The following is a 15,300-nucleotide window of genomic DNA, read 5'->3' as shown; positions in this document are numbered from 1 at the left end:
AAAAATGTAGTTGGTTTTCTCTGATGAGTCTGAATTACCAAATGTTTGACTTCCAGTAGCCGATGATTAATTAATCAATGTGCTCTAGTTGTGTTGTTAAACAAAACAAACTTTTCAACTTTAAACACACCCAAACCTGGCATTGTCCGTGTTACAAGTTTTATTAGTTGTCTACTCTTGAATGTAACTCTCATACAAATGCATATATATGCAAACTGATAGCGGTTACAGTAATTGGCTATTATATTGCATGTAGACTTCATGAGTATCGATACAAGCTTGTACAGGTCTTTACATTGACCTGATGAGACGATCAGCTGTTGTTGCGGAATGTTACACCAGTTTTCAAACAAACTAATGACAGATAATATAGAGGCACTGATTTTCTGTGATCGCGGAATCGCAGACGGAATCGCGGAAATACCTATCTGAAACGGAATTCCCGATTTTTTCCCATAACATTATTTAACTTTAAATAGCGCATTTGATAAATAAAAATTTATTTTTCGAACTAGAAACTATGGACACCGACATCTGCCTGTGCTACACTACAACACTAGTACCTTTGTATGTTGCGCCAAATGTTTAATGTAGACGTTTTACCAGTCATCTTTTCTTCGCTTATTCCTGGCGATTTAACGGGAAAAACCGAACATTGTGAGCTAAAATTGTCCGATATTTACTCAAGTGAAAGATATGTTATGTTTGCTTATTAATTTTTAACATTTGCGGCATTGCCATATTTCCGATCTCACAAAGGAATGCAGTACTTGCATATTGTATGCCAGGCTTTGTTCAAAATAAATTATACAAGGGAAGTGGTTTATAGTGTGATTGTTTGTAATTATTTTCCCGATCATATCGTAAAGAAAACCGAAAATGTCCGAAGTCTGTGTCGTGGCGGTTTCGTGTTTAAATTTAAACCAAAAATAATTACAAACTACTGACATGTTTTGCCTTATTGCATATTTATTTATTTTATACCAGCAATTAATTGCGGTTTGTGTGTAAGTGAAACGGAAAAAAACGGAATTTGTAACATTATGAACAGAAAAGGGAAAAATCTGAAACGGAAAATCAGTGCCTCTAATAATATAGCTACTGTGAATGGACATGGTGACCATATACCTCCCAAAGATGTCCCAGACATGTTCTATAGGATTCAGATCAGCGGATCATACTTGCTAGTCCTTGTGAGACATACTGTTTGCCTGGAGTGCAGCAGTGACTACTTGTGAGCAGTGGGGTTATTCGTTGTTGTCCTTAAAAATGAAATCTTTTCTTTGCTATTGGAATAGAGGGATGACCATAGGTGTAATTATTTTATCCCTGTATCTCACCAAATATGACACCCCTCCTGATGATGACAACAAGATCAGTTCTTTGTCCAGCCTGAATTCCAGCCCAAACCATAATGCTGCCCCCACCAAAACAACCACGTTGGGTAGTGGTACAATTTGCGAAGCATTCTCTAACTTCTCTTCACACTATGACGTCAAAGTCCACACACAATCTTGACTTGTCTTTAAAGTGAACTTCACGATAATGGTTAACCCACAAGTTGACATGAGGCCTTGCGAACTGCATTTGCATCTGTGATAATATGCTTTTAATATGTTTCTGTTATACATTAAATTATATTTGTATAAGTGCACTGGTATATTATTTTTATATCAAGCCATTAGAATTTAATTAGCATAGTGAGATCAGTTTTGGTGAGCATAAGCATTTGGTTCTAAAGCCTGTCAATATTTATGAACAGACAGTTGTTATCCACATAGCTACCTTTTTATTAGTATTTTTTCGCTTCAAATAAACACTAAATGGCTGCTGTATAGCAAAGTTTTCCATATGTGCATCCAAGTATCCGTAATGAGAGTTTTACCAGAAGACACCTTGACAATCATGTGACTTCAATAACTAGATAGCAGTACAGCTGAAGATAGACAAAAATAATTTTTAAATATAAGTTTTCTTTTAAATTACAGACTTTGAAAATCATAGAAAAAAGTATTAACAAATGTGTCATTTTTATCAAGATCTATTTTGCTTTCTTTGCTTATTTTAACCTAATTATTACGAAGATTTCTGTGAATGTGACAGATAATGGTTTACTTTCCCCATGCAAAAGTTAACAATGTCAGAAATCTTCAAATGTACGTACTGTTGCGAGCAATGGATGCATTCACCGAAACAGTTTGTCACCACAGGGCAATGTACGATACTGTTTAAAAATAAATATATATTAACACAAGATACTCAATTATTAATTTCAGGTGTTGGAAGTTCGTAAAGAAGGATCACATAAAACATACCTTGTTCATTATGCAGGCTGGAATAACAGGTAGGAATTTACTGGTCTCCCAGATCATTTGGTTTTGTCTTTTATACTATTTTACACTCCAGCTGGCGGATACATGTTGACAACTAATGGTAATTAAATTTTTAAACTAAATGTGGATAGTATATTTACAGATCAAATACAGTTATTTTCCTTTAGTGTTTTTGTAAGAGTTATATTCCTGACCTTAACTCAATTTTGTAATATTGCAGGCATGATGAGTGGATTCGACATGAACGTATTCAAAGTGTTATCAGCAGACCAGACACTACAAAGAAAGGGAAGAAATTACTGGCTGCCCAGATGTTAAAAGATGGCTCTATACTCAAAGTGGTTACTGAAACCAAGGTATGTCCGAGAGAGGGTGGGGATGTGATTTCCCATTACACATGTAAATAAATATTGGATACCAATGTATAAATACGTGACAAAGCATGCAATTGTTTAATGTTTAATTTCATTCATTTGTTTAATACTTCATTCATTCATTACCTTTGTTTTATACCCAATAGATAATTAATTTTTTATAGTTTAATGCTGTACTAGCATCCGCTCCACCTACCATTTTCGCCTCCCCAACTATTTTGCCAACCCTCTGATCAAAAATCCTGGGGGAAACATTGATCTCCTATTGCATGCCCTAATAAAATCTTGGACTTTATAGCAAATTGTTCTGTTCAGGAACCAGTCAAATATTACTTGTCTATTATGAAAACAAATTCTTCAGTATTGTAAGAAATATTTCTGGGATATTAAATACTGTTTTTATGGTAATTGCTCTTATAAAATTGGTGTTTTACATAGTGTCAGAAAATAGTAAATTTATGATGGATTAACAAATTGAAATATCGTGCCACAGATAGCTTTACCATGAAAGAAAATGGTGAATATTGTTGTGTTCTGCTATTAGGTAATGGGACAATATTTTATTACAGGAATCCTTACTGAAGAAGCGTGGACGGCCGGGAAGTACATCTGGTCAAACCAGACTAAGCTGCGATTTCCGGTCACCAAATCAAAAGAACAAGTCCCTTTCTTTAGATGGGTTGAAATCGAGATCCACTCGATCTAATAGCATTGACCTAACCGTTTCTGAAGGACTACCACGTAGGTTTACATTATTGTTGCAGAAAATGCTTGCTAGATTGTAGAATTATTTTTGATTATTGGTTACTCTTGTGTTTTTGAATTACTGTCATGTTAATAAGACTTTATTGTCTCCTAATTCCTTAGGTAGTTCAACATAATCTCTGTAGGCATAACTGAGGGCTCGAAATTTGGCCGCTGCGACGAGAATCTGTGGATTCTGATGAAAACAGTCTTTTATAATGATTTACCCATTTGTCACAAAACTTGGGTCATACTTTGAGAATGCTTGTTTTTTCTAAAACTGTTTTCCTTTTTCTCCTACGTTGACACTAACCAAAATAATACATGAAAAAGATATCTTGAAAACTATAAAACAGACTATGGCTATAGATGGAAGGTATTTTGTTACATAACTATGTTTCAGTGGTGAGTCTATTCTTAATGATGTCATACCACTGTCATTCTGCTAGTTGACAGTTCTGTCGTCATGACTATAGTGACACAGCACACCTTAGTAAGATTATGTGAATGGAGTGTAGTGTAGAGAGAAATGCTTAATATCTACGTTTTTTAAATTGGCCAACACTTTTGTGGATAGAAAGAAAGAAATGTTTTATTTAACGACACACTCAACACATTTTATTTACGGTTATATGGCATCAGACATATGGTTACGGATCACACAGATTTGGAGAGGAAACCCGCTGTCGCCACTACATGGGCTACTCTTTCCGATTAGCAGCAAGGGATCTTTTATTTGCTCTTCCCACAGGCAGGATAGCACAAACCATGGCCTTTGTTGAACCAGTTATGGATCACTGGTCGGTGCAAGTGGTTTACACCTACCCATTGAGCCATGTGGAGCACTCACTCAGGGTTTGGAGTCGGTATCTGGATTAAAAATCCCATGCCTCGACTGGGATCCAAACCCAGTACCTACCAGCCTGTAGACCGATGGCCTAACCACGATGCCACCGAGGCCGGTTTAGTGGATAGATTAATAATTATAAAATTTTATTTGTTTTCTTTCAGCCAAGCTACGGAAAACAAGACAAAGTTCTGGAATGACAGAATCAGATACTTGTTCACATGGTGAGTATGCTTGTGAAAAAAACATTAGATTGGCATAGATTCCACATACTAGAATGTAATCATGTAACCTATATCGACTAGAAGAAAAGCAGGTAATTTTTCGTCGTCTGCCATTTTGCTTTTTTATGGTATACTCTTCAAGAGGGGTGGAAGCCTCAAAAGAATGTGATGTAATTAATATGACGACATAATGACTGCCTATACCATAACACATGTCATGACATTGTTAGATTACATCACATCCTTTGGATAGTATTCCATAAAAAACCAAAATGGCAGCCTACATATTTTTTGTCCTAGGAAATTTCAGCAAGGTCAATATAGGCGACATGGTTACCATCTAGAATGTGGAATCTGTGTCATTGCAATGGTTCTTTCATGATTTCTGTCCAGACACAATGTTGGGGGAATCTGAAGGTAATTAAAGGGAGGAGAGTCATTTATTGTAGTTGTTAACAATTTGGTTTGGATTTTAGTCTCACTTTCTTTTCTAGATTAGTATGGTTGATCATTTCTAGTTTTGTTGCTTAATTTTCACTGTGTGTTTGTGTTTGATGCAGCGAGTGGCGACAGTAGTGAGTTGTCCGATGGTGAGAGTGAAGAGAAGATTGTGGTTGTCCTTGAGGAGCAGGATCAATCAAAGAGTGACCTTGACATGAAGGACACTGAGCAGGATACGAGCCTGGAGGACGAGGGCCAGGACGATGATCATGACACGAGCATGGAGGAGAAGTCCGACCTCGGCCTGAGTCGCGAGGAGGATGAAGACACTGAGGAAGGAGGTACACAATTTATCTCTCATCACATTGGGAACGAGATACTACAATGTAAAGAAAATCATATTGTAATTATAGGTCACACATTTATCAGATCATGAACCTTTCTGCATTATAATAGATATAGATATAGAGAATAACTGGTTACTGTCTTGAGATAAAGCCAATATTTTAAGACAATAACCAATTATTTTATTTATACTGCAATCCAACAGGAATAGTCAGAAAATAATTATTTATTCCAGTTTTCATACACAAATCAAGTATCATCAACCTAGCACGGCTTTTGCAGTATGATGTCATACAAGATAGATGACGTCTTTCTTTGTAAGACACTATCTACATTCTGTCACATTCAAAAAGCATTTCTAAACTGAACCGAATGATTTAAAGAGTATGTTTATTTAAATCTAGTCCGATAATCAAGTAGAGTCGGGCTTATGTCACATGACATATTTTCGGTCTCTGACCGAAAGTATAGAAATTGATATAGTCGTCATATCTTGCCAATGTATTTGTTTTAATGGTTTTGTCAATTTTCTTCAGTTCTAAATATATTTAAGTCATTAATAATGTAACATGTTTGATTTTGTGTTTATGAAGGCATTTTGGAAGAGTCGTTGGAATGCAATGAAGAGATGATTGGGCCTGAAGAGGAGCTGGATGACCTGGTTGACGTCGATGTGAAGGATGTTAAGCAGGATGAAATGGTGCCGAGTATGTGTAAGATTGCCTCGAGTAAGGACAAAGTCAGTGATGAAGCACTGTCTCCACCAAAGCTGGATATCATTGACAACGAGCTACCACCTACAAAAGAAGACATTTTGGGGAAGCCGGTGTTGAGTCAAAATGATTATTTTAATGACAAAGAAACGGCACCAAAGTTGGTAGCTGAGAACATTTTTAAAGAAATTCCAATAAAAACTCTTGCAGAGAAAAAACAAGGTTCTGAAAGAATCGACCTTGTTGCTGAAAAACCTATGAATGTTATTTCTGTGGTTGAAAATAAAATACTCTTGGCATCGGACAGTACTGAAAGCATGAATGTGCCCATACCAGAGATAAGAAAGGAAGAGGCGCCATTACAAGTTTTGTCAGTTTTAGCAGTTTCTCCAACCAAGTCTGAATCTGACATCATTAAGAAGGAGCCTGAAAAGAGAGGAAGGAAGAAGAAGGAGGCTGGTGTGGTGAAGAAAGGAAAGCAGGCTGAAATACCATTGGCGCGTTCACCTGTGCCAGCAGTGTCCCCACCAATGGATGCCAGAATGCAAGCGGCCATGGACCTGTATGACTTCACAAACTTTGAGGACAATGACGACATTGTTCTTCGAGAAAAGAAACCAGAGTTTGGACCAAAATGGCTAGCTGAGAGCAAGGAGAAAAAGCTGGATATTTTGGAGAATGTGGAGAGTGAGAAGAAGAAGGTGAAGAAAAAGGTGAAAAAGAAAACGGAGGACAGTGTTGAAGGAAAGAAAGATACAGAGGATGAGGTGAAGTTGGTTATTGAAGAAAAGAAGGAACTGGATGAGAGAAAAGACGATGCTGAAGTGAAAAAAGATATTCCTGTGAAAGAAGGTTTGAAAGGTGCCAAGTTTCCAAAAGTTGAGAGGGTAATAAAATTAAAAGAAACAAAGAAAACTAAAGACATTAAAGACATTGATGTAAAAAGTGACGTCAATGAGGCTCTGAGGGAAAAGATTGAGAAACGAACTCGATCACGCTCACAGAGTCCTGCTGATTTCAGTCACAAGGTATTGAAAAGTGATAGTTTTTCATTTTCTCCAAAGCCTTGTACAAGTTCAAATACTCCTGTTGATTTGAACAAATACCAAGTAAGCCCAGGCATATTGGACTCGACACCTGAGCAAACTGTCTCAAATATTGTGTTAGACAATACGCCCCCAACAACACCTGAACATGAAGGTGCTGATGGGGACAATGTGCCTTTGTCCAAGGTGACAGCTGTTCTAGAGAGTGAGGAGCACGTTGCCATGGAGAGGGATAGTAAACAAGGAAGTGAATCTCCCCAAGCTGGCAGTGCTAGTGGCTCATCCATTGAAGGCAACGAGAGCAGCAGTGTTGTTCCCAGTTCGGAAAGCAGCAATGATGTGGAAGTGCTGCTGTCCCTTGGCAAGCGGAAGAGAGAGTCAACTGATCAAATACAGAACAAGAAAAAGAAACGGTCCCTCAGCAAGTCGAAGTCTGATAAACACAAACACAAGAATTCTCATGGTGAGTTTGTTGGTCATTTGTGTTTTCTGGACAATATGCTCATTTACAGGAAGTTTTTTAACATGGGTTCGGCATCTACCCAATGACAAATGCAGAGCTGAGAGTAAACCCGAGTTATTATTAGTCCCTTCCGATCCAACTCTGTTCTTATGTCTGTCTGTCAATCTGTCTGTCCCACATGCAGTTTTCTGGATGTTTTGAAATTTTGTGTATAGATTTATCATGTACTGTTCCAGACATTGTTTTAACCTGCTTAAAGAAAGTTGTTTTATTTTGAATGCTTAACCTAGATGCAACACTGATTTAATCTTTAGACTACTGCATTAATTTTTGACAAAAACCACATTGAAGGGGTTATAACTTTTACTTGCAGATTTTCACTTAAAGATATTTATATATATTTGGAACAACAAAAGATGTGGAAATTGTGTGTGTGTGTGTGTGTGTGTATATATATATATATATATATATATATATATACTGAACAAAAAAAGAAACTTCCGATTTGTACATATAGTATTTGTTGTGTTAAAGAATTCATTGTGTAATGAAATTATATAGGTAGTATTAGCCTTGAGCTGTATTATCAGGATTCATGAATTTTATCGATTATTTTTGCACTGTTAATCGTCGACAACGTGAAATTCGGTTTGCACGTGCATGCATGGTTCGACATGTCCCGCGTAGTATTCGGTCAATTTGTTTTACTTGTCTTACTGACATTGTTGTCAAGTGAACGAAAACGCTACAAAATTTGTAAAAAAATTAAAGTTTTTTACATTGTAGCATTTTTAGTATGCCAAGAATACCCAATAATTTACGCGAACGGGCGATTGGCTTGTTTGATGCTGGCATGTTGACGGAAGACATTGCAAGGCATGTTGGGAGTTCTACTCGAGCGATACGAAATCTTCGCGTAAGATTTCGAACGACAGGAAGCACCAACGACTTGCCATGTCGTGAACGTCCACGTGTTACAACGCGTGGTCAAGACTGCTATATCATGAACATGCATTTGCGCAATCGATTCCAAACTGCCACTGCTACTGCTGCTAACACACCTGGGCTTCATAATAACCGAATCAGTGGGCAAACTGTTCGTAATCGTCTGCAGGAGAATGGTTTACATGCACGATGTCCTTACGTCGGATGCGTTTTAATGCAACGTCATCGTCTAAATCGTCTTAATTGGGCACGTGTACACACTCGCTGGATACGGTGACGCTGGAATACCGTTCTTTTTTCGGATGAATCCAGATTTTCTTTACAACGTGGTGATGGCAGGGTGCGCGTCTACCGTAGAAGAAATAAACGCTATGCTGACTGTTGTGTTCTTGAACGATCGGGGGTGGGGATTCTGTCATGGTCTGGGCAGCCATTGCCCATGGTTATCGTTCACCACTAGTCGTTATTAATGGCAATTTAAATGCTCAACGTTACCGCGATGACATTCTCGCTCATCACGTCATTCCTCTGTTCCATAACAATGCCAACATCTTGATTTTTCAGCATGATAATGCCACCTCTCATACAGCTAGAGACACTGTAAATTTTCTTAGGACAAATAACATTGATTTCATTGATGACTGGCCCGCTAAAAGTCCTAGGGCCTAATTCACTAAACTCTCACAACTTTGCGATCTCGCAGTGCAATGCTGAAAGACTTGCAAAAAGGATGCTTTGTTGTCTAGCAGAGCCTAAGAGACCTTTGTGAATTAGGCCCCTGATCTCAACCCCATCGAGCATGTCTGGGTAGTCTGGACAGACGATTGAGGCGTCGTCCAAACCCACCTGCTAACGTCAACGAACTTCGTCAAGCGCTCATTCAGGAATGGAACAATATTCCACAGGCAGAAATCAACACTTTAGTCAATTCTATGCGCCTGCGATGCACTGCAGTGGTCAATTCAAGAGGTGGTCATACCCGTTATTAAGTGTTTTTTAATTTTTTTAACCCCTACCACACTTGGTCAAAATTTCTCCCAGTTTCTGTTAACCTATGGCCATGATTTTTGCACTAAACGATACATCATGGAACACTCTTTAAACGCATATATAACAATTATTCCCCCGGTTTGTTTTCATCAAGTTATGTTCAAGCAAAGTTAGCGGGAGTTTCTTATTTTGTTCAATATATATATATACATATGAAGGGTCGGACCCTTGGGAATAACCTATGATGTCCAAACAGATAATCAGTATTATAATGGCCGTGTATGTCAAGAACACACTGACTTAAAAACCTATAATTATGGTAGGCTATTAAAAGTTGTTAGTAAATTATGCTTTCTTATGTATAAATTATTCCATGATTGGAGAGTAGTAAACTTTAAAATTGAAAAATATTACCTTTCCAAAAATGTGACATCACAGGTTATTCCTGTGAACCCTTCATATATATATATATATATATATATATATATATATATACACACACACACACACACACACACACACACATATACATACACACACACATACATACACACATACACAATAAACTCTCCCTCATACTCCTTTTTCTCAAAAGTCATTCTATCTCGAAGGAAGAAGTGTGTCCCTAGTTTTTCTACGTAAACATGTAAGCATTTTTCACAAACTTTAAACATAAACTCATTATTTCAAATGACGTGTGGTCCTAAGTGACATATCTACTATGTATTTTTTTGTTCTCCAAGTTGAAACATATCCATTTTTTTTCAACAAATTTAATAAAATTATTAAATAGACCAGGCAATATTTTATTATTATTATTTTCATCTTTGATCATTAGATACCAATTATCTCATGACATATTCAATTCATAAACTTATTTCTTTTTAAATTAGAACATAAATTTTCTTTATTGTTGTAACTTACTGTAATTAGCTAAACCATTGGTATTGCCAAGTATAAATAATTACACAATTGCAATGCAGTAATATGTATATTATGTTGTGTGAAGTAGGCTAGCACTAGTAGTACCTGTTTGTATACTGTAGATCCAGAAATTAATGCGATCATAATATTAATGCGAAAAATGCAAGTTCGTGTTATTCGCATTAATAATATTACACATTTATTTCTATGTTTTGTATATGTGTCCCATGTTATTAAACATAATCCCCCACAAAATAAAATTGTAATATATTTATAAAAAGGAACTGGAAAACAATTTAGTGTAGGCGACTAACAGACTAACTGTTGAATAGTCCAGGAAGTTATGTGTCACACGCTATTAAAACAAACAGATTAAAATTCTAATATATTTATAAAACAACTGGAGCACAAATCATCGTAGATGAGACAGACTAATTGTCCAATAGTCCAGCAAGCTGTCAGCCATGTGACAATTGCAGGGTCTTTGGCCGCCCTGTCAAAAGCCAACACGATCCATTGCGTGTGAATGGGTTTTAGCATGCTAATATTGCGGTCAATCTTTTCTTTGTCTTTACTGTTTAAGTTTCCTGCAACTGTGTTGGCATACAGTTGTAATGGTACATGAATGCTAACGTTTAGCCAGATTTAGGTAACTATCCATGTTAGGTAATTCGTTGCCCCAAAAATATGCTTTGAGTTGATCTCATCCAAAACAATAGGTACTAAACAGGTTTACTGATGTGTACACAGACATGTTAGTGAGTTGATTTCATTTAAAATGCCTGTAGCTTTAATTTAATCCAAAAAAAGTACACAGACGTGCTAGGAAAGTTAATATTTCTCACATTAATTTCATGTCGCATTTTAGTCTGCCCGCCTTCACTCGCATTAATTTAGGGACACGTTAATATCAGGATCTACAGTATATTACAGAATCAGTGTGTTTAGTTGAGATTCTCTGTTTTTGCAGGTAGTGATAGTGATGAAATGGTTAATTTGAAGTTGCCAAATCCCGCCCAACCTGTTGTGTCTGATCCCAGTGTTCCAGTGAAGGTTCCTGAACTAAACCACATCCCCAGGTCTCCAAGACCACCCAAGTATAACTTCAATATTGGTAAGCTGTCTTCCACAGGGTTTTTTAAAATCAATTCAATAGTATATATTATTATACATCTATATATCTATTCCAGTTAAATTCAGGCCCTCTATTTTTACTGAAAGTCTGCTCAAGTTGTATTCAAATGTATTCGATTATAAACAAAATTATTCAAATATATATTTTATTAAATTATGTGGCTAACATTAATTGTAATAATTGACGTGCTCACTTTTTGCATGAGATCTACGCTGATCAGAGGTCATGACCTCTCAAAAGACATTTCATTTTGTGATTAAAAGTTTGTTTTGTTTAATGACATCTCTAGGGCACATTGATTTATTAATCATCGGCTTTAGTATGTCAAACATTTGGTAATTTTCACTTATGGTCTTAGATTTTCCCATTAGTATCAAGGGATCTTTTATATACACCACCACACAGACTAGGTAGCACATACCACAGCCTTTAATATACCAGTCATGATGCACTGCCTGGAACGAGAAATAGCCCAATGGACCATTGGGGATTTGATCCAAAACCAGTCGTGCATCAGGCAAGTGTTACACCATGGGGCTATGTCCCGTATGAGAGATGAAATATATCCTATGGGTGTTTCCGCCACTGTGGTGCAATAAAATATATGACATTGATTCTGATAAATGGGAATACAATTATCATAACAGCTAACATAGCAGTATAGTTTTAAAAGTAACTGATAAATCAAAATTTACTACTTTGAAACTAATAAATTGCGAAATGTATAATAAAAAGGTTCATTGTTGTTTACAATATTGAATTTTACTGTACTATTTCATGTTGTGGTGAAAATCTGTATTGAACTCGATGCCTACAGCCTCTCATCCAGTACAGCTGCTTTTAAAACTGAATCCATTATCTGTTTTGTTCCATAGAGGAAGGTGCCCGCTTGGAAGGTGATGGAAGGATCAGATTTCTCATGGAAAAAATGCAGGATATCAGAAAAATATATATTTCTTTGAAAGCAGAAGTTGCTTCCATAGATAAAAAACGAAAACGTGCTAAGCGTAAGGAAAGAGAAAGTAAGTAATTATGGCTCTGTACTTTTTTCTTGTCATTTTTAGAAATCCATTATTGCAGCAAAGTTTCATTTTTATTTAATTAATAACCATTTAAACCAGGATATTGCATGTCAGGAAACATTTCTTCCATTTGGTTTTATACATTGATTAGAAAAAAATAATTACATTTTGTATTTGGTGCTTAATAATGTGTTTTGTTATCCTGGTGATCATTCTGAAATGAAGGAGATACCATAATTATAGTACTGACCCAAGTTTTGTGCATATTTTGATCATTAATCTCAGCAGCTTATATTGTACAGAATTTATTACATTCTTTAAAACATTTTAATTTAATTATCTAAAATTTGCATTCAGAATTTAGGCAAAATATTTCCTAATGATATGTTTTGTTTGATTTTCAGATTCACAGTCCTCACAAATTGAATTAGAAAGTTCCTGATTGTTGACTTCTTGTAACCTTCATCAGGATATCATTGTGCATTTAAAATCATTCATTTTGAAGGATGTTTATCTTATTGTGTTATTGATCCAGGTCAGTAATGTGGGTCGGTTCTCAGTACTGCTGGAACACAGTGAGATTGGTTTTCTAGTCTTTTTTTCTTTTTTTTAATAATTGTTTCACACACAAAGTGTATGCAATAACTGGCATCAATGCTGCCCATCTCTCATCGTCATCACTAGCCATTCATACTTATTAAGACTCGGATCTTGACAACCAAAACCTTTAGTTGATGAAGAAAAACATTTTATATTAGTTTTTTACTTCAAAATTCATATCTGTTCATATCTTCATGTAGTTATTGTACTGTATATATACTGTAAAAAGGGTAATTTTTGCAGGTGAAAATATTTGGACTTTCAAAAATGGTTGCCATTATTGTTTTATTCATGTGTCAAATATCGTACCACAACAAACATTTAAGAATTGTGCCATGTACAGAAAACATTTATCCTTCCTTTGTTCCCTGGCTGCTTGTAATCACAAATCTCGTTCAGTCAGCTGGTAAATGTGTGGCAACATAATCATTTAATTCCTACTACATATTATGCCAATTTCAGGGCTCCAAAATTGCTGTGGTTGAAATGGACTACCAATTGCAATTTTGTGCCTGCATAAGGCAATTTTTTTTTAAAGTAACTTTTGCAGCAAATGAATATGACTCAAAGGTTATTTTACTGTATGTAGACATATTTCAAATGTACAAGTGTTAAATAATGGTAGATAATGTACACCAGGACCCATATTCACAAAAATTGTAAATTTACGTCTACGACTAGCACTTACGTCTGCCGTAGATTTACGTTTACGTGCAAGAAGCACCTTATTCTCAAAGACGTAAATATAAACGTAACTTAGTTGGACGTAAATCTACGATTTAACATTCTCACCGGAGAAAAAAACACAAAAACATTAGAAACGATGGCTATCGGGTAAATAACAAATGCGCAATTTCGTTTGTTGTCTACTAACAATAACATCGCGAACAGCGAACCATGACATTTTGGTATTGGTGAGGATCCACTTTTTGGTACGAACTTGAGGATATTTCTTAAAAAGGAAAAGATAACTCAGGAGAAATTGGCCGAGTCGAAAATATCCGTTGAATCACCAACAAAAATATGTTAAATCCGTGGGTGTTCGCCATCGTAAACTGCTTCAATTATTGGAAATGCTGCCAGTTTCCGTAAATAATAGTGAATAATGGTGATCATGCTTGATTTATTATATGTACACGACTTACGTGCAGTGTTAGTTGTAACCGGAGGCACTCTTATATTTACGTCCAACTTTACACGTAGCTTACGTTTTCGTTGTTTTGTGAATAACTCTTCAGTCGTAGATTTACGTTTACGTGTAAAACTAGGTTTACGATGTTTTGTGAATATGGATCCAGGTGTATATATTTTGCCAATTTTGAGGAGCTCTGCTGATGTTAGTAATGTTTATCTAGTGGCATAAAAGTGCTGTCGGTGATGCAGTGTATATTAAGTTTAAGCCCTGCAATTTATCTAAGATTGCCACTGGTGATGTTACATGGTATGTTACGTTTGTTACTTATTCTGATTGGTCAGTGTAGAATGTGCATTCTGTGGTAGTTCCAAGTTCATAGATACCAGTATGTGTATCTTGGTCCTAATACCAGAACGCTCATTTTGTATTTTTATAATGAAGCTAGATATTATTACATTAGGCTAAATTATGATTGTGAAAAGTGCCGAAATTCCATACATGTATGTACCTGTGAAAAAGACCTGTTTTACAGTAGTTTTTAGAGCTGAAAGAACACTTTAACTATTAGTTTATAATTAAATGATTTTGTGATATGGCATTTGATTGGGTGAATATTCAAAATGATAATGATGTTTCCATTGCAGGTATTTTGTTTGTGGGCTGCAATAGCTACAAAAAAAAAAGTTCTCTCCTAGACATGAAGGGAAGGGCTTTATTATCAAATGTTGGTAGTAAATAACCATGTCCTACATGTATGTGTGACTTACGTAGTTATTACGTAGTTGATGATGCCCTTTATTATGACTGGTTTGTCTTCAAACTTCCATATTACAGAGAAATGATATGAAAATCAAAAATGTAGAAGCAAACATTATGACATGCATTGATTAGTGCAAGGAAGAAATGGAGATAGTTAATTTTATATTGTAGATTTATTTTATTCATTTAGAAAATAGAATCCTATTTTGTCAAAATGGAAAGTGGGTGCTGAAACATCTAAAAAAAAAAAAACTGCTAAA

At 35.9% G+C, this 15,300-nt stretch overlaps 1 protein-coding gene across 2 annotated transcripts in view; it reads left to right on the top strand.

The window, feature by feature from the left end:
- The window catches only part of LOC121370588 (AT-rich interactive domain-containing protein 4B-like), a 45,617-nt gene extending 31,789 nt beyond the window's left edge, over positions 1–13,828 (top strand). For both annotated transcript variants that reach the window (XM_041495910.1, XM_041495909.1), the window contains exons 18-26: positions 2,277–2,344; positions 2,554–2,689; positions 3,277–3,448; positions 4,463–4,522; positions 5,083–5,304; positions 5,902–7,530; positions 11,360–11,503; positions 12,400–12,546; positions 12,951–13,828. In XM_041495910.1, the coding sequence (XP_041351844.1) occupies positions 2,277–2,344; positions 2,554–2,689; positions 3,277–3,448; positions 4,463–4,522; positions 5,083–5,304; positions 5,902–7,530; positions 11,360–11,503; positions 12,400–12,546; positions 12,951–12,988 (2,616 nt within the window). In that variant the 3' untranslated portion in view covers positions 12,989–13,828. The remainder of the gene's footprint in view (positions 1–2,276; positions 2,345–2,553; positions 2,690–3,276; positions 3,449–4,462; positions 4,523–5,082; positions 5,305–5,901; positions 7,531–11,359; positions 11,504–12,399; positions 12,547–12,950) is intronic.
- The last annotated feature ends 1,472 nt before the right edge of the window (positions 13,829–15,300 follow it).

Source organism: Gigantopelta aegis, chromosome 4 (genome assembly GCF_016097555.1).
Source record: "Gigantopelta aegis isolate Gae_Host chromosome 4, Gae_host_genome, whole genome shotgun sequence".
Classification (NCBI taxonomy): Eukaryota; Metazoa; Mollusca; class Gastropoda; order Neomphalida; family Peltospiridae; genus Gigantopelta; species Gigantopelta aegis.
This window is presented reverse-complemented; position numbering and strand designations above follow the sequence as displayed.